Source organism: Amblyomma mixtum, chromosome 4 (genome assembly GCF_055824585.1).
Source record: "Amblyomma mixtum isolate Tamu chromosome 4, ASM5582458v1, whole genome shotgun sequence".
Lineage (NCBI taxonomy): Eukaryota > Metazoa > Arthropoda > Arachnida > Ixodida > Ixodidae > Amblyomma > Amblyomma mixtum.
Window position 1 is genome coordinate 61,164,662 of NC_143015.1, and position 18,499 is coordinate 61,183,160.

Below are 18,499 nucleotides of genomic sequence, written 5' to 3' on the forward strand. Positions count from 1 at the left end.
ATGAGGTTGTTTTATAATTGCCCTATTAATCTCCTATCGATGAACACTACCAAAGAAAAGAAAACATACCTTATGCTCCTTGGTTTCAGCGACTGTTGGCTTCCGTCACGGATGTTTCCCTTGTTTTACAGGCGTTTAAACCGTTAGTGACATAGTGTTTTCCTTTGCACGCTGCTCTGTTTTGTCCTTGGATTTTGTATTAAAAAAAAATAAACGCTGCGAAAACTCCCGAAAGCGAAAGCAACGATTTTGTGCACAGTGTTTACAAACCGCCAAGATGCTGCATCGCGTACAATAAAGGCACTGCGAGGAAGGGGGGCAGGGGAGCATGAAAGCATGCAATAGCAGACAGAATAATCTATTCCATTTCTGGAGCTTTACAAGAGATTTGTTTTGGGGGGAATTCAACTCGGCCACTGAAGTGAGTATTGAGGTCTTTGTCACCCTGCGAAAGCAGCATTTTTCAGGAGACGTCTCTATTCATCTCCCGTAAGTCAGTTTAATTTATTGAGCGAAAGTATTCTTTATGATGGAGGAACCATTTCCGTGAAGGTGCTTCCTGATGAGGAAAGCATTTTAAAGCATGCGTTGCAGGTGTCATTGTCCCTGGTCTCCTGGGCCAAAACATGGGTCGACATAAAAAACTGATGCCGCGGCTTTAAATGGTGGGGCGGCTCTAATCGAGAAAAGGCAAATCGATCAACAAACGTGCGACATATTTCAGTAGTTCCGGAGCACAACCAAAAAGAGGATTTTGGCTCTTCATAGAGGATCTTCATAGTGCAATTGTATTAGTGTTGTTCTTCATAGTGTTAGTGTAGTTTTATTGTAATTGTGCAGACCACTTCTGTGTATCCTTATATTTTGCTCGTTTTGTTTTTCTTAGTGCGTGTTCATCGTTTAATATTGTACTTATTCAGTGCAACACAACATTTTTGCTTTTCTTTCCTTTCGTACTTTCTTGCTTTTACTCCCCATCATTGCAGTGTTACTTTTGATCGTCGCGCCGCTGTCTGAGGCATGTGTGCAATAAAGGTTCCGAGGCCGCGTCAGGCGTTTGAATACGCCTTTTGCCTCGGCTATCCAGACAGGAAAATTAAATATGTATAATCATATACACTGCACCGGTTTCTGTCAAAAATGAATGAATGAATGAATGAATGAATGAATGAATGAATGAATGAATGAATGAATGAATGAATGAATGAATGAATGAATGAATGAATGAATGAATGAATGAATGACAGCCGATCATGCCTTTGTCATGTCGCTCACAAACAGTGAAATATTTTGTATAATGGACCCTTGATTTTGCGCTAAAATTGCACCCAAAGGGTCATGAATATCAGGAGCAAAACACTTAGATACAAGATCCGACTTCCGCTTTGCAAAATTTCCAAACGTAAAAACTTAATGCTTCCCATCCTCACAGCAGCAAAAATTAACGCTTGACTTCAGAGACTCTTTCGGCAGTCAAAAGAACCTACTTAACGTGTACTTGAATGTAATCGAAACTACTCGTACACTTCGTTTTAGAGCGTTGGATGTGTTAGCTTAATTCTGCCGGCTTCACGTTTTAGATGCAGTCGCCTTCGCCTCTCTATCAACAAGCTAGATTCCTCTGCAAAGAGATTACAACGCGGAGCATAGCCACTCTACCCAGACAGATAAAGAAAAAACGTTTGCATTGTATTTAGATCGCTGTTGAATGACGAGAGCAGGAGGTTCATCTCACTGCAGCAAAGTGAACGGCAGTTACGAACAAAAAAGTAAATAAAAGGATGTACAGAGGGCAAAACACATGCCTAGAACAACCAAACTGTGTGTTCCACAGCTCCCAAAGTCGCTGCGACCAAGAAGGCAAAAAATGACGATGGAATTCTATGAGTTTAACTGTACATGTTTGCATCCAGACCATTTTTAACCAAATCTTATCTCTAGTTATCGCGTGTTAAGCCCGAAACACGCTCAGAACATGTTCTAGACATGCGTTTTGCCCTCTGTACTGTTAGAAGGCCTGAGTTGAGACAAAAAAAAAAAAAATTCACTTGTTCAGTGGCCTATGTTTATCTCTAGGCGTAAAATTCCTCTCCTAAATGCTGAATGCTGTTCGTTAATGTGTTTTCATAAGCTGATCACACTGTTCACAAGTTCTTCGCTGGTAACTGCTTTTGTATTGCTCTTTTTATGCAGGTATCATCCTTCAACTGAACTTTCGCGATTAAGGCTGTACATTTCGTACCCTTTTTTTTCTTTACTGCCAATGCGCTGAGCGCTGCTGAATCTTCAAAGGGCTTCGTATTTTGTGAGAAAGATATTTGTGTTGTCTTTCAATGACAGTTTTATTTTTAGCCACTTCATACATACTAGCTAGGTTGCTTCTCTGGCGCAGGCTGCCTGGGCCACCCTACGTTACCCTATTTATCGCTCACAACGCCAACGCCGCATTTTCTGCGTAAGGCGGCCTTTAACGCTATCGCGTGAATATAAAAGGGGCATGTTTAGTTCGGTCTTCATTGCGCTGCTGTGTATATGCATGAGATCTTTCGTATTTCGCCTTTATTCCCTCTGAAAAGTTGTCTCGCTTAATGGTCGTCGAAAACTGTGAAGAAAACCGTTTTCCACTTTTACTGGGGCCAGCAAATCGACGCTTTTCAGCCACCGCTGCTTCTTCACGGCGAGGCTTTGCACCGTCTTTGAAGTAGCATTTCTCATTCAGTTTTTGTCGATAAACTTAGTTCCAGATCAATCTGACATCAAGAGAAGCAACATTCGACTCCAGATCATGTCCACCGTTCTAAGGTCCCCCTTTACCCCATCCCCCTTGTTCTCCTCTTGACTGCTACGTCGGAAGCCCTGTATTGGGCTGACTGCCGCACAAGCAAGCAGCTTGCGATTCATGCGTATTTTGAATTGGGCGCTTAAGCTCCACCTTAAGGGGATGACGAGATAGCGCTATTAGGTTAGTGCTCATATATGCGGAATTGGTCACTTTCGGCTTTACATCCACTGATACCTGGGAGTCCTCATACTACTCCTGGCGCAATGGTTCAGCGTTTAAGCATAGCGCCACTGCCCTGCGGTGGAAGGTGGTGCCACCGGCGGGGCTTGTGCGACCGAGGTTGCTCTTCGCGACTGACTTTTCGCTACTAATCATTAATTTAATTGCCGCCTGCCGAAGTGGTCAATTTTCTCCCAATTCGGTGGGCAGGTTCTGATGACGCCACAATACCACGTCACCTATGTCGCTCACCTAGGTTACTTCACAGCGGATGTTTTGGTCGCGACGCCGACGATGACGACGCCAGATTTTGTCCACACCATATATTCCGATTGTCCTCTCATTCGCGGCAAGCGCCGAGGGATATGCTCTGAAACCAGGGTGGTATATTATTCCTGACTGTGTAACTACATGAGGCAGATTCCTCTGCAAGAATGAGAATTCAATGCTTTTTTGCCGTTTTTTCATTTTTTTTTGTACAAAATCTAGTCCATGACACAATATTATACAAATACTCCACTTTTTATGCACCAATGCGTTTGTATCTGCTTGCACCTTGGCAAATCCCCCGCTGTGGGTACATGCCGTTACGCCTGAGGACATCGTCATCATCATCCTCAACGGGAGCTTTAACGCTGTGCGTCACCAACTACGGCAGCACCAACTCCGTGGAAACCGATGGGATATTGGTAAGCATTTTATCCTAAAGCATTTATTACTAGGAGAGAGCAACGCCAGTAGTGACGCAGTTCAGGTGCAACGGACTAGAATTCAGGAGCTTTAGAAACGTGCGTGACGACTCAACATACGAGCGAAAGAAGCATGATGACGATGATCGCTTCGAGGCGCACGTTCACTCAAAAACAAGTGGTTTCTATCTAACCGTCATTATCTAGAATGAACTTTCGTCGAATATTTCAAACATAAGTGTTACCCACTGCACAAACGAACACATTCGTGGTAGGGTTGGTTTATGGGGTTTTAACATCCCAAAGCAACTCAGGCTATGAGAGACGCCGTAGTGAAGGGCTCCAGAAATTTCGACCACCTGCGGTTCTTTAACGCGCACTGACATCGCACAGCACGCGGGCCTCTAGAATTTCGCCTCCATCGAAATTCTACCACCACGGCCGGGATCGAACCTGTGTCTTTAGAGTCAGCAGCCGAGCGCCATAACCACTGAGCCTCCGGGACGTCCATAAACGAGCACAATCATTTCTCATTACAGATTCTCGCGTCTTAGACTTCTGAGAGAATTCACTTCAGACATGAATGGCCTCTCGACGTTCCAAATGTATTGGGCAAATCCTCAGCCAAGAACATTACATGTGTTTGCTTAGCGAGGGGCTTCAGGGCTTCTCACACCAGCGAAACACGAACCGATCACCTAAAAAAAAAACAAAGCGGCGTTGTCCGAAACATCCTATGTCGACTTCAGGATGAACCTTGCGAGCTTATTCCGTAATTAGACGCGTAGTTCATTAAGCAAATAGATTGAGACACAGGACTGACGCAACTAGTCGTGTTCCAGAGCAATTCCAAAAACTGATTGAAGCTGCGCCGCACTTGAGAGATGCCGATTTATCTGAACGAAGATTGGCTTCGGAGTCATAACGAGACAGCGCCACTTACCAGAATTGCTGAGAGACGAACAGCGCTGTACAATTCATGAAGGATTTCACTGGTATTTACATTAAACGCAAATCGGGGTTCCCGTAGGCATCGTCGCATGCAATTTAATGTTGTTGTTATTGTCTGTTGTGGCCTGTACAAGACTCCGCGGAGATTTTTATTGCGAAAGCAATACTACTTGCACTTTCACGCCTTTGCCGTGCCGCGGCGGTGACCACCATTGACCTTCATTTTGTAACGGACACGTGTCGTGTTTGTATCAGTGCCGCACATCAGTGATTGTATCGCGCCGATGCGCAACAGTAATGCGCAGTAGGTACAGCGCTCTCGCTCGTGCCTATAAAAGCTGTGCCTTCAATAAACAGTGTCATTCTTGCACTGACCATGCTGCTGTAAGCGTCGTCCCTCCGGCTGGTTACACATTTCACCTTGATTGCATTAGATTGGATTAGATCGGATTAGATTAGATTGGACTGGACTGGATTGGATTGGATTGGATTGGACTAAATTAGATTAGATTAGATTAGTTTACATTCGATTAGATTACATTGGATTGGATTGGATTGTATAACCAATGCATCACCACAAGTATAACCACAAGCACCACCACCAGCTACACTACCAGCTCTACCATGGCGTAGGTACAGATATTGCTTTCGCAATAGACGATATGCGAAATGCGCAGCGCCATCTCTCGGCGCTCCGAGAACTAAATCCTCCATGTTGGCTCGGTACAGAAAACGAAACTGCTGCCCAGCGTTGGGTTAAAACGGCTGCGCTTCGTTTGAAAAGTAAAATGCCGATGCAGTGTTGCGCTACCCTCTCTACTGTGAAAAGACACTACGATGCGTGCCAGAACTAGGTGCGTTCAAGCTTTTCGCTTTTCTATTTTTTTTACTCCGTCCCAACGTTTTAGTAACACAAAACGCCATGCGAGGTATCATGTGTCAGCACGCGGATCAGTGCGCAGCTTTCGCTTTCTGCGCTGATTTTTGACAAAGCTTTCGAAGTGATTTGCGTTTAAATTAAGATAGGGACCACAGCCTTTCTTGGCTCTGATCAAAATTAGAAGCCGATTTCGTGCATTTATCAACTCTCCGGTCGGGCGTGAATATATTTAGACGCATACTTGAACAACGTAATAGAGAAGGTAATTTTTTTGAGCGGGCCAATCGCTCGTGCCGTGGCGAAATAAGTTCACTCGAAGAACCATATGCCGATTACTGCTTAGTTTGCTACGTGTTCAGTTAAGTTTTTCCCGTGTTCAATTAGTTTTAGATGGGCGAGCAAACTCTCTGGACCATACGCATACGAGGGGGGACCTAAAAGAAACCGGATTTTTTGTATAAACACGTTATTTATTAACTCTTGCACAAGATTCCTTCAGTCACCTTCAATGTACTCTCCATGACATGCGATGTACTTGTCAAGTCTTTTTTCCCACTGTTTGAAGCATCTCTGGAACTCTTCAACTCTGATATCATCCAGTGCCCTTTGCGAAGCTGTTTGTACGGCCTACACATCACCAAAACGCTTCCCTTTTAGACTTTTCTTCATTCTCGGAAAGAGAAAAAGTCGCACGGGGCCAGGTCTGGTGAATAGGGAGGGTGCGGAACGACAATCGATCCACGAGAGGCCAAATAGTGGGTCACTCGTAAGGCCGTGTGTGCGGTGGCGTTGTCGTGATGAAGGAACCAGTCACCTGATCGCCAACGTTCCTTCCGTTTCCTCCGCACATCCTCTCGCAGACGCCTTAAAGCTTCGAAATAAAAGTGCTGGTTAACAGTCTGGCCAGGGGGAACAAATTCTTGGTGCACAATTCCACGAACATCACAAAAGACAATGATCATTGCCTTCACATTCGACTTCAACTGCCTTGCTTTTTTTTTTTGGTCTCAGAGAGTTGGGAGACTTCCACTGGCTTGACGCTTGCTTAGTTTCTGGGTCATACCCCTAACACCAACTCTCATCACCTGTAATGACTTTAGTCAAGAAGTTTGGATCACTTTCAATCTCTTTTTTTAAATCTCTACTCAAATTTAATCGAATGTTCTTTTGATCCTGTCTGAGAATGCGAGGAAGAAATTTAGCGGAAACAGGTCTCATTTGCAACTGCTTAGTCAAAATTCGCTGACGGGAGCTCCAACTCACCCCTGTCTCTTTTGAAATCTGGTCGATCGTGAAACGACTATCTTTGTTCATTTTTTTACTGAATTTGCAACGTTTTCATCGTTTCGAGATGTTGAAGGACGCCCAGAACGAGCATGGTCTTAGACACTCATCTCACCACATTTCAAGCGCCTAAACCACTCGAAAACTTGTGTGCGGCTCATAGCATCCTTTTTAAAAGCGTGTTGCAACATTTGGTAAGCTTCCGTTGCCGATTTTTCAACCAGCAAACAAAACTTCAAACACACTCTCTGTTCTTTTAAATTTGCCATAAAGATTTCGCAGGCGGAACAAAATAACTGCAAGCAAAACACAACACTACGCTCATATTTTTGCCTGAAAATTTATGCCGTCTGCACAGTTGTTTCGTGAAGGTCTCAACTAACCCCATCTAGCGGTAGAACTCTCTACTACGTCTACGAATGGCGGCGCGCTCTCAGTCCGGTTTCTTTTGGGTCCCTCCTCGTATGTTACGCGCGTTAAGGAGTATTTGCGAAGCAATACACCCTACTTATAAAAACTGAGGTGCGAATGCTTTATTTCTTGAGGATTCCTATACCTTCGATATCTGCGGCGACGAAAATCTTTAAAAAAAAAGAAGCTAATAATATAGCTACATTATTATGAAGGAGGGACGCATTTCGAAAGTAGAAAGTACGTGCAACAATGTCCTGAAAACGCTTCAGGCCATCAGATTATATTATCGTTGTGGCAAGCTGCAACAGCTTAATTGCTTCGCAACAAAGAAATTTGTGTAGGTTTGGGAAGAAGCGAATTAAGTGTCGGAGGCAACCGAACATGCGAATTTCACCCCCGCATACACAGCTTGACCAGCGTATCGAGTCCGTGCAGGCACCTACAGCTGTACGCTCTTTCTCTAATCAAGCCGCCGCGGTAGCTCAGTGCTTATCTGAAAAGAAAAACTGCGTCTTTCCTTACAATATTTTGAATTATATGTGCCCACTTTCCTTTTGTTAATATCGACTGACAACATCGCAATACTCGCTTCAACTGCGTCTTAAGCAAGACGCGGTTTCAACGAATTGCGGCGAAAACCAGCCGGCGCCGGGCTCTGAAATGGTGACATTGAAAACCGCGGATGTGCATTGTACATTGCACTAAAGGAATCACATTACGCAGCTACTTGAGGATCCTGTGTGAATATACTGCAATGCACGAAGCTCCTGGCGACGGCGCGAACGAAAGTTCACACTGTCACAGAAGTTTGTCAAGACATCTGTGCACTCAGCGCAAAATAACCGCTGGCTACCCCACCAGATGAAATCGCGTCCACCTGGGAATAAAGTAGCCATGATAATGCGTGATGCTTGAACCGGTGCTTTAATGCGCGAATTAAAATGAGAGTGTCGCAGAGTTCGACTTGCCAACACACTTCCCAGTGCCGATCATCAGCGCCAGACTACAAGCGAAGCTCAGGACGCGGTAGGAGGAAGTTGACGCTTGCTGAAAGCACCTACATTTGGTAAAAGATCAGCAGTGAAAACAACGCAGCAGCTGAAGCTTGCCTGTTGAAATTTCACACGCAAGATTCATGACAGCTATACCGATATCAAGAATGTACGCATAGCAAACGATGCACCAGCTCGACGAGCTCGCCCGAGCCAAGATGGAAACCGGAAGTCGTGGGCGCGGTGTTGCCAGACCACCAAGCAATTTTGCATATCGTCTATTACTGGGCTTAACGGAGCTAAGCCACAGCGAATTTTTTAAAGCGAAAGCTTTACTTACTTGCACTTTCAGCCTTTGCCGTGGCGCGGCGGTGCCACCATTGACCTTTAGTTGACCTCTGTGTGACGTCATGTGTGACATCACGCCAAAGAGAAGGGCGACCGACTCGTGCCGTCGCAAGCCGCGGCGGTGCCACCACCGGCGCCTAACTCCTGCGCTCTCCGCGAGGAGCGCAACAGTTGCTTTGTGACGTCACGCCGAAGAGAAGGGCGACCGACTCGTGCCGTCGCAAGCCGCGGCGGTGCCACCACCGGCGCCTAACTCCTGCGCTCTCCGCTAGGAGCGCAACAGTTGCTTTGTGACGTCACGCCGAAGAGAAGGGCGACCGAATCGCGCCGTCGCAAGCCGCGGTGGTGCCACCACCGGCGCCTCACTACTGCGCTCTCCGCTAGGAGCGCGACTGTGGCGTTACGCTGAAGAGATTAGGCTCGACTCACGTCGCTAGAAAGCAGTAGCTGTTCCAACCACCAGTGGCTTAACATTGCTTCGCGATCTCGCGCCGTACGTGCGCGACGGCGGTGCACATGAATGGCGGCCTGACTGGACTGGATTGGATTGGGTTAGAATAGATTAGATTGGATTAGATTACATTAGATTACATTGGATTGGATTGGATTGTATAACAGATGCATCGCCACAAGTCTAACCACAAGCACCACCACCAGCTACACTACCAGCTGAACCATGGCGTAGGTACCGATATTGCTTTCGCAATTACCGGGCTTAACCAAGCTAAGCCACAGCGAATATTTTTGGTAGGCGAGCTACTTTGTGAGCTAGAAGCCATTTTTACTTGCGAAAATAAATTCGATTGACTGCTTCTTGAATTTACGGAAACCCATCACTGTCATTAAGAGGATCTCCTTTGGCAAGAGGAAAAACCTTCAGAATTACGCCCAAGGAATGCAATATGCGTTGCTTACCTAACGATTGAGCTGAATAAATAATTAGGTTAGCCATTTATAGCATATTTTTAAAAGGCAGATTCTTGTGCGGGCCTACCTTCTAGACGCCAGAAACGGCGACACTGCCATCGAGGCACCATACTGAACAGTTGACTGCACTGCAAAGTAAAATGCGCAGGAATGTAACAGTAAAGTCTTGTAACCATGCTGATACTAAGTTACTGAGTGCAGTTTAGATTCTTTTCTGTGTTTTTACATCGGTACACGCGTCGCACAAAAGTATTATGCGAAAGGGAAGATGTCGGTGGAAATTATTGGAGACAAGCACAGAATAGTTAACGCAACTCTGTGCGTAATTTCTCAGTGGACACCATGGCAAATAAAGCGCTCGATTCATGGTAGTGACGGTGTGGAAAAAGAACTGGCCAGAGAAAATGTGAAAGAAAAGAAAAAAATTACGCCACTCTGTTCACGTGCTCGTGCGAGTACTGCCGGAAATGTTGACATTCTGCAAATTTTCTGGAAATCCCTTTCACCTGTCGCGTGGCGCTGATTTTCTGAGTTCACATCAAAGCCAGAGACAAGTAAACAAGCAGGCTAGTTAGAACGTCATCCTGTGCGTGTATTCATAGATTAAACGGCGTTTCGCTGACCCTGTAGCAGCCAATTCGAAGTGTAACAGTATTAACTTGGCTTCATCTTCGCAGAAAAATAAAGCTTTCCCTTTTATGATTGCGCACGTTTCGACTTCTGTATTGCTGTAAAAACTCGCGGGAATTGCACAAAGGAGCAACACCGTCTGCCTTCTATGTATTCTCTTGTTTGATCTCGGCCTGGCCAGCCGTGTGGTTCAGCTGCCTCTTCGCGAGAAACTTTATCTCGGAAAGTGGCTCCTGTGAGTCCCTTTACTCCGTCCTGTTTTTGGCGTCTAAATCAACAGCGCGCTGGCCGCTTTGTTCAAATCCACCTTTTGTGGCGACCTGAGCGGTGATGGTGGTGGTGGTGAAGCACTTTATTATTGGCGGAGCCCTTATAGTTCCCAATTTGATGGGTACGATGGCTCCTGGTCGTGAGTGGGGGCCGGCAGCCGATGTATGACGGCGACTTTCGCCGCCCACAGCTTCAGCCTCAGCTGCGAGGCCCGGTCGGAGCTATACTCCGTCTCATACATCGGGTGCAACGCTGCCAAAGCTAGCGCTCATTTTTGCGCAACCTGCATTCGTGACACAAAATAGTGCGTTGCTTGTGGTGAGCGAAAAATAACAAATGCTTTGCCGGCAGGCTTCATGAATAATACTTTTGTCATCAGCGTGAAAAAAAACGCTGATATTGTGAGCGAATCGATCGAGATCTGTGATTTTGTATTTTGCGCTTGTCGTATTTTTCCATTTCACGTTTTCGCTGTCTCCGCGACCCTGGCCATGTTTACTCTTTCCGTCCGGCTCGCTTTAGCTTTTGAGAAAATGGCGTCCTGCTCAGCGGCCGCGGCCACCTCTCCTGTACGCATTTTCGCGAAGGTTCGTACATCCAAGCGGTCAAGGCACTCCCGTACCAGGATCCGTTTTCCGGAGAAGTCTGTTCGGGAAGTATTGAGTGCTGTGAGCGAGGACACCGGAGTATCTCCCCGTACCGTTGCCAAAATCAAGGCGGAGCGTCTGTGCGGGCCTGTGGCGTCTCCGAAGAAAAGACCTCGCGACGTGAAGATTTCAAGCTCGCGAATAGTCAAGAATGACACCTTCACAGTCCATGCTATCCGTCTGAAAGTGCACAGTTTGTACGCGAAGAGGGAAGTCCTAACACTGGACAGTGTGCTAAAGGCAGTCAATGAGGACGACGACCTGCCGAACTTCAAGAAAACGACGTTGTGAAGGTTGGTGAAGGACATCGGATTCACATTTGAAGAAACAAAACGGAACCTTGCGCTGATCGAGCGAAGTGACATCATTGCCTGGCGTCGCAGGTACCTGCGGGTGATTAATGTATTCCGAGAACAGGGCAGGTACGAATCATTCCTTGCTTATTTTCTCACGCAGCACGTTTAGACTAGCTTCACATAGAGCTTGATGTTAGCGTTGCAACCTCGTAGTCGTAACAGTGATTGCTGCTTGAGAATGACACATTTAAAGGAAATCGTCTTAACCACGTTGCTGTTGCAGACCTTTTGCGCAGAGGTGACGTTTAACGGCCAGTTTTGCGCTACGTTTCGGTGGGGCACGTGTCTGCATGGGTCAGATTTAATCGCTAAATCCGAATTGGTGCGGCAAACAAAAACAACATAACTGCCAAAAATGTCCTAGCACCGCAATGGGTAGTGCCATCTCGTCGTCACCGTTAGGAACGAATAAACACCCACCGCACACTGCCCGTTGCTCTGGTGGTGCGAGTTACTGGCGGTACTGCTGCGAACGTTGGGAATTTTTGCTCGCAGTCGCCACAAGTGAAGAGATTTCAAATGTTACCGAATGAGTCAAGCAACCCATGCAAACATACAGTGAATATAAACTGGCTACCAAATGCCGCCTCGGCGCGAAATATACGCCCGAACAAGGGAGCAATAAAGGCGAGATAATTCTTTTTCTCGATTGTGTTTGAGCGTCTATTTCTGAGACAGTGGTCAGCAGTGTGTTTGTTGCAGTGCGCTGCCTGCTTACATGCTGCAGTATGTTTGTTTACTTACAAGCATTAACTCATGCACTCGGTTGTTTCGCATTTACAGGTGCATCATCTACCTAGATGAAATCTGGGTCAACGCAGGGCACACAAAAAAATACGTCTGGCAGGAGAAGACTGTGAAGTCATCTAAGGATGCCTTCCTTAAAGGTTTAACAATGGGATTGGCTGCGCTTTCGGGCAAGGGGGCCACTAGCTATTTCCAGAATAAACCATTTCTCCCAAACACTGCGGGGTCAACATTATTTATTGTCCTGTCTCATTTATCGAATATTTTTTTCTTAGCGTTGTACAACTTTTTCTGCATTCTTACTTGACGCTCTCACAGCTTGGAACCCTTTTTTACCTGCCTGCATGCAAATCCTTCCTGAGCAGCTTCTGCTCTTCCAGGTGAGCAGGGAAATAGAGACAAGCTGACTTGCCTCATTACCGCCTTCATATATATTTGTGCACGACAACAAATCTGTAACTCTTGAGGCAGTACTATTTTCTGTCACTGTGTGAATCAACACTATGTTCTAAATTTAACACTACACAGGATATCGAGATTTATTTATTTATTTATTTACAATACTGTCAGTCTCAGTAAGAGACCGTAGCAGGTGGGCATCAGTACAATATAGAGTACAATACAGATAAATTACAAGCAGATCAACAAAAATGAGAACTCTTACATAAGTGTTATATAACTGCTAGTAGGCAGGTTAGCAAACAATAACTTGAAAATTCAGAACTGAAACAAAAAGAAATCAAGTACAGCAGGAGTCGTTCATTCCAGCAAGCATGCTAGTATTTGAAGTATTTTACAATATAAACTAGAAGAAAGCAAAAAAGAAGGTAACGGGTGGCAATAGGCTTGCAATCATCCTTAAAGATAACATGTCAAGAAATATCAATAAGTAGCTGTTCGGCAGTATCTGGTAAAATGTAGGACTATTGATATTTTACTGATTCTTGTTACATTCTACTAATCTTGAGGTGAAGGAAGATAGTGAGTCCGACATGGTAATCGATGGATCGAGCTGATTCCATTCGCTGATGGCTAAAGGAAAGAAAGAATGCTTGAGTGTGTTCGTTCGGCATGAGTATTCCGTCAGCGTGTGCGCATGCTTGTGCCGGGATTGCCGTGACTGTGAGAAGGATGCATATTTAGACACGTCTATACTGTAGGTGTTGTGTAATAATTGATATAAAAACTTCAAGCGGGATTCTTTTGCCTTAGATAATAGTGGTGGAAGGCCAGATGATGCTGCAAGATCGGTAGGGGAGTCAGAGGGTTTGTATTTGTTATGAATGAACCTTAAAGCCTTTCGTTGCACTCTCTCAAGCCGAGTGATGTTAGTGATAGAATGCGGGAACCAAACAGTGCTTGCGTATTCCAAGATTGGCCTTACGAGGGTAGTGTAGGCAAAAAGCTTGGTATTTTGAGGGGCCAAACGTAAGCATCTTCTAAGGAAGAACAGCTTTCGCAAGGCAGCAGATGTAACATTGGCGATATGCGCGTCCCATCTTAGATCAGAAGTTAAAGTTAACCCTAGGTATTTATGTTCAGAGACCCTTGAAAGCGTTGAATCATTGATACTGTAGTCATAGTTATATGGCTGTTTTTTCCTGGTGACTGTCATGCAAACGGATTTTTTATTGTTTAACGTCATCTGCCAGGTGTTACACCATTCAACAATTTTGTGAAGAGAGCTGCTTAGCATGAGGTAGTCTTCAGAATTTTTTATCGTTTTGTACAGAATGCAATCATCAGCGAAAAGTTTTATGTTACAGTCAATATTGTTGGTAACATCATTGATGAAAACTAAAAACAACACTGGTCCTAGAACAGATCCCTGCGGGACTCCTGATGTAACGGGAACTGGCCTTGATTGAACGTGCTCGAAAGTTACAAATTGTGAGCGGTTCGTCAAAAAATCTGTGATCCAGTGTAACACTTGGCCATATCCAATTATGATGCGTAGTTTAGATATTAGTTTGTTGTGGCTGACACTGTCAAATGCTTTAGAGAAGTCTAGTAGTATTATATCTGTTTGACTGCAGTCGTCAATACTAAGAGCTAGGTCATGCACAACCTCTGTTAGTTGGGTGACAGTTGATAAGCCACGACGAAAGACATGTTGATGGGGTGATAATAAGTTTTCGGTCTCCAGAAAGTGCTTTAAGTGTTTTGCTACAATGTGCTCCATGATTTTGCACGACGTACTGGTAAGTGAAATCGGTCGATAGTTGGAGGGTGAGTTTGTATCTCCGGATTTATGAATGGGTAGAACCTTTGCTTTTTTCCAGTCGTCGGGTAGCTTCGAAGTTGACAAAGACTTACGAAAAATGATACCGAGATATTTACTGCACCATTCTGCATATCGTTTAAGGAACTGATTTGGGATGTCGTCTGGACCACTTGTTTTCTTTATGTCTAGGTTTAGCAGCAGGTTAAGAACACCATCATCTGTTATGTGGAGAGGACCGATACATGGCGTAGATGTGCAGAAACTGTTAGGGAGAATGCCGTTATCTTTTGTAAAAACAGATTTAAAGAAATCCTTGTGCATGTTAGCTTTCGTCTGTTTTTCCTCCATGGACAGGTTGGATGTGGCTGTATTGTCTTTACGAAAATATTTCCAGAATCTATGGGGATTATTCCTAAGAAGTGTAGGGAAGGTCACGTTAAAGTACTGTTCCTTTGCATGCTTTGATATTTCTTTTAGCCTTGCGACTGCACTGGTTAGTTTTAATGATTTGGTAGCATTTCGCCCTTTTTTTTAATTGATCTACGGAGCCGCTTGACTTGCCGTTGTGCGTGAATTACGTCCCTTGTGATCCACGGGTTGTTTTTCTTAGGCCGTTTTATTTTCCTTGGAACGAATGCACCTACACAATAAGTTACCGTATTTCTAAACTGTTCCCACAAGGTGTTCACATCAGTGATCTCACGTGAAGCAATGTAGAAAAATGATTCGAATTCGTGCGCAAGATGTGTTAAAATGCTAGTGTCGTCTGCTTTAGCAAAATTGGCTACGATCTGCATGCTTTTCTGATATACTATACTGCTCTGTAATGGTAATCGGCAGGTAGGTATACTGTGGTCCGAGATGCCTTCTATGACGTCAACCTGAGCACGCTTTTCAGGAAAGTGATCACTGATTAGTATCAAATCTAGGATATTACCAATTGTTCCGTGGGTACGTGTGGGTGTTGAAACGATTTGATGAAGATTAAAATTGAACATTAAATCGATGAGGGCCTCTGAAGCTCTTGATGTATAATGCATTGTTGTCCAGTTTATGTCGGGGAGGTTGAAATCAACCATGATAAAAATCCGTGAATTTCGGGCATGGTTCTGAAGGAAATCCTGAATTGTAGTGATGGCTTCATGTCCGGTAGAAGGACTTCTGTAAATGCAGCCGGTAACTATGTCTGTATCTTTACAAATTATCTTGCAGAAAACAGCTTCCGCGCAAGGAACTTCAGGGAGAATAACGAAAGGTAGCTGCTTCTTAATCAGTATTGCCACGCCCCCTCCTCGTGAACCACGGTCTTTTCTGATGACGGAATAGTTCGGTGGAGCGATTTCGTGATTTGAAATTTCAGGTGAAAGCCATGTTTCGGTGATTCCAATTACGTCTGGTTCATGACAAAGTAAGAGGCTTTCAAGTGACTGTGTTTTGTGAGTTTTCTGACGAGTCACTCGAGGGCTGAATTCTGTGTCCTTTTTTTGCATAGGAACTCTGCTATTTTTTTCTTCGTCCCAAATATAAACGCGCTTATTTATGATCAACTTGTCAAAGGCTAGCGCAACCTTTTCTTTACTTTCTCGTTCTTGTTTGGCGCTCGCCCACAGTTTCCTTCTAACATCTTGAACTCTGACAGAAAAATCTTCACCGATAGCGTATTCTGTGTCGTTTAGTTTGAAGCCGTTTTTCAATATTAGTGGTTTTTGTCTCGAATCTAGCAACTTCATAATAACTGGCCTAGTCTTGTTTTTTTCTTGTCTACCTAGCCTGTGAATTCGCTCGATGGCGACAGCTTCTAGTTCGAGGGTGTCTTGCACAATAGTTTTGTTCACTCTTTCCTCAAGACCTTCATTAGTTTCTTCCTCCTCCTCCGGCAGTCCGTATATAATTAAGTTGGATCGTCTGCTGCGATTTTCCAGCTCATCGATTTTCTTTTCCATTGTTTCAATTACGCGATCCATGCGTGAAATTTCGTTCTGGCAGGTGGCGAGTTTCTTTTCAAGCTGTGATAAGGCATCAAGCTTCTTGTCTATATCAACGAGGCGTACTTCCTTTATGTCTTTTATGTCGCTAGCGATATCTTTGAGTTGTTTGGCAATTTGGGCTAGATCCGGGCCTGGGTTAGTTTCAACATCTCCGCTTAGGAGCAACAACTTGCGTAATACAACAGTTATACAAGACAATTGCTGCGGGCACGGCAGCACAAACAAAAAAGGGTCACTTGAGCGGACACATTTACCAAACAGTTTTCTCACCTGCACAATATAGAGGAACGGGTTATTGCTCCGCATCCTGGTAGTGCTGCCGTGCCCAAAACTGGCAGATTCTTCGGAGCGCGTATATATATCCCAGTGTGGTGGCGCTTGCAGCAGGTCATGTGCTCCGATGAACACACTTGTGACTGTTGGCCGCTGGAACGGGTAATCTTGTGCTGACAGCGATGGCAGATCCCGCACGTGGAAGCTGGTGGTTCCGGCTGATTGTGCTGTAATCTTCACGGGTCCTTTGTTGCTGGGGATGGTGACTGGAAGCAGTACACCGACGACGATCTGCGCAATATAGAGGAACGGGTTATTGCTCCGCATCCTGGTAGTGCTGCCGTGCCCAAAACTGGCAGATTCTTCGGAGCGCGTATATATATCCCAGTGTGGTGGCGCTTGCAGCAGGTCATGTGCTCCGATGAACACACTTGTGACTGTTGGCCGCTGGAACGGGTAATCTTGTGCTGTCAGCGATGGCAGATCCCGCACGTGGAAGCTGGTGGTTCCGGCTGATTGTGCTGTAATCTTCACGGGTCCTTTGTTGCTGGGGATGGTGACTGGAAGCAGTACACCGACGACGATCTGCACAATATAGAGGAACGGGTTATTGCTCCGCATCCTGGTAGTGCTGCCGTGCCCAAAAAGATGCAAAAAGATGGTGTGTGTAAAAATATTTGGCCCATCAGTTTAAGTATACTGCTTTTTTGCCGCATATAATAGCCAAGTTATAGAGCTATCTTCAATGACAAAGGAAAACAAACGCGCTTTGCTTAAGAACGAAAGATTAATTAACAAAAACAAAAGAATTGCAGATATGCACAAGAATGTTACACATACACAGTCAGAAAATAGACGATTAAGAAGTCTAGATTACGTTTTCTGCGCTCCTGTATTCTAAATTCTAAACCAGCATTCTAAATTAACAGACATCTTGCTTCTCAACTTTGCGATCAGTAAAAAATAATTGCTCTCGCCAAGTCCTTCGGACTACTCTACAGCACAGTGCCAAAGTCGGTCCCAGACTTTTTTGGCGAAGACTGTATAAGCCGCTAACCGGTTGCTATGAACAATTCATAACATGCCAGATACCTTAAGAGAGGCCCACAAAAGAGTGGGTCCCTCGGCAACAGCGAAATCGAAAGTTACAGACGGCCGCATGTTAATCGGGCCACGGCGGAGCACTCACCACTGTGCTGATTAATTAAACCCGACGAATGAACGTCATCTTTCGCTAAAATCTCTAGCTTGCATCTAGAAAGTATAGTCACAATCCTGCAGAATCGGGAAGAAAGCCGCCACTGCTGACCAAAAGCTGGTGCGAGCTCATTCACAACGAATGTCGGACAGCTCACATTAACGCGTTATGCATCAAATGAACATATGCATGCAGTTGTTTTGAGAACATTGCATAATATTCAAGCGATTGTGAACAAAACGAGATTTCTCTTTCAAGTCACGTGAAATGCAACTTGCGATGAAAAAAAAAAAAGAAAAATGTGTGCAAAAAAAAAAAAAGTTTCACCACGCGGGTTTTGAACCCATGCACCCCCATTGCCGGTCGACTCTCCGGGGCGACGCGTTAGACCACACGGCCACAGAACGACGTGGAGTGATACAACTCTCTTTATTTTGTTTTGCGGACTACTTCCGTAGCCTTGACAGCGTTGCACATGATTTATGAAACGGAGTTATAGAGACCACGACCTCCCACCCCTCCGAGTCCGCGAGGGCCCATTGGGCCGGTGGTTGCAGTCGTCGGTAGGTGAACATAATGTGGTCGAATGTGGCTCTCGGGGCCCCACAGAGGGAACATTCGGGGGTGTGAGTAGAAGGGAAGAAAAGTGCAAGTAGCGCTGAGGAAGGAAAGGTGCGAGC

The 18,499-nt window shown here is 45.1% G+C and overlaps 1 protein-coding gene across 1 annotated transcript; it reads right to left on the reverse strand.

The window, feature by feature from the left end:
* Window positions 1-12,853: 12,853 nt before the first annotated feature.
* Window positions 12,854-17,242, reverse strand: LOC149346589 (uncharacterized). The gene is made up of 2 exons (XM_089541387.1): window positions 15,437-17,242; window positions 12,854-12,859 (listed from the first exon to the last, which is right to left on the reverse strand). Exons 1-2 carry the CDS (start codon window positions 17,240-17,242, stop codon window positions 12,854-12,856), a joined length of 1,812 nt encoding a protein of 603 aa, XP_089397513.1.
* Window positions 17,243-18,499: the final 1,257 nt, after the last annotated feature.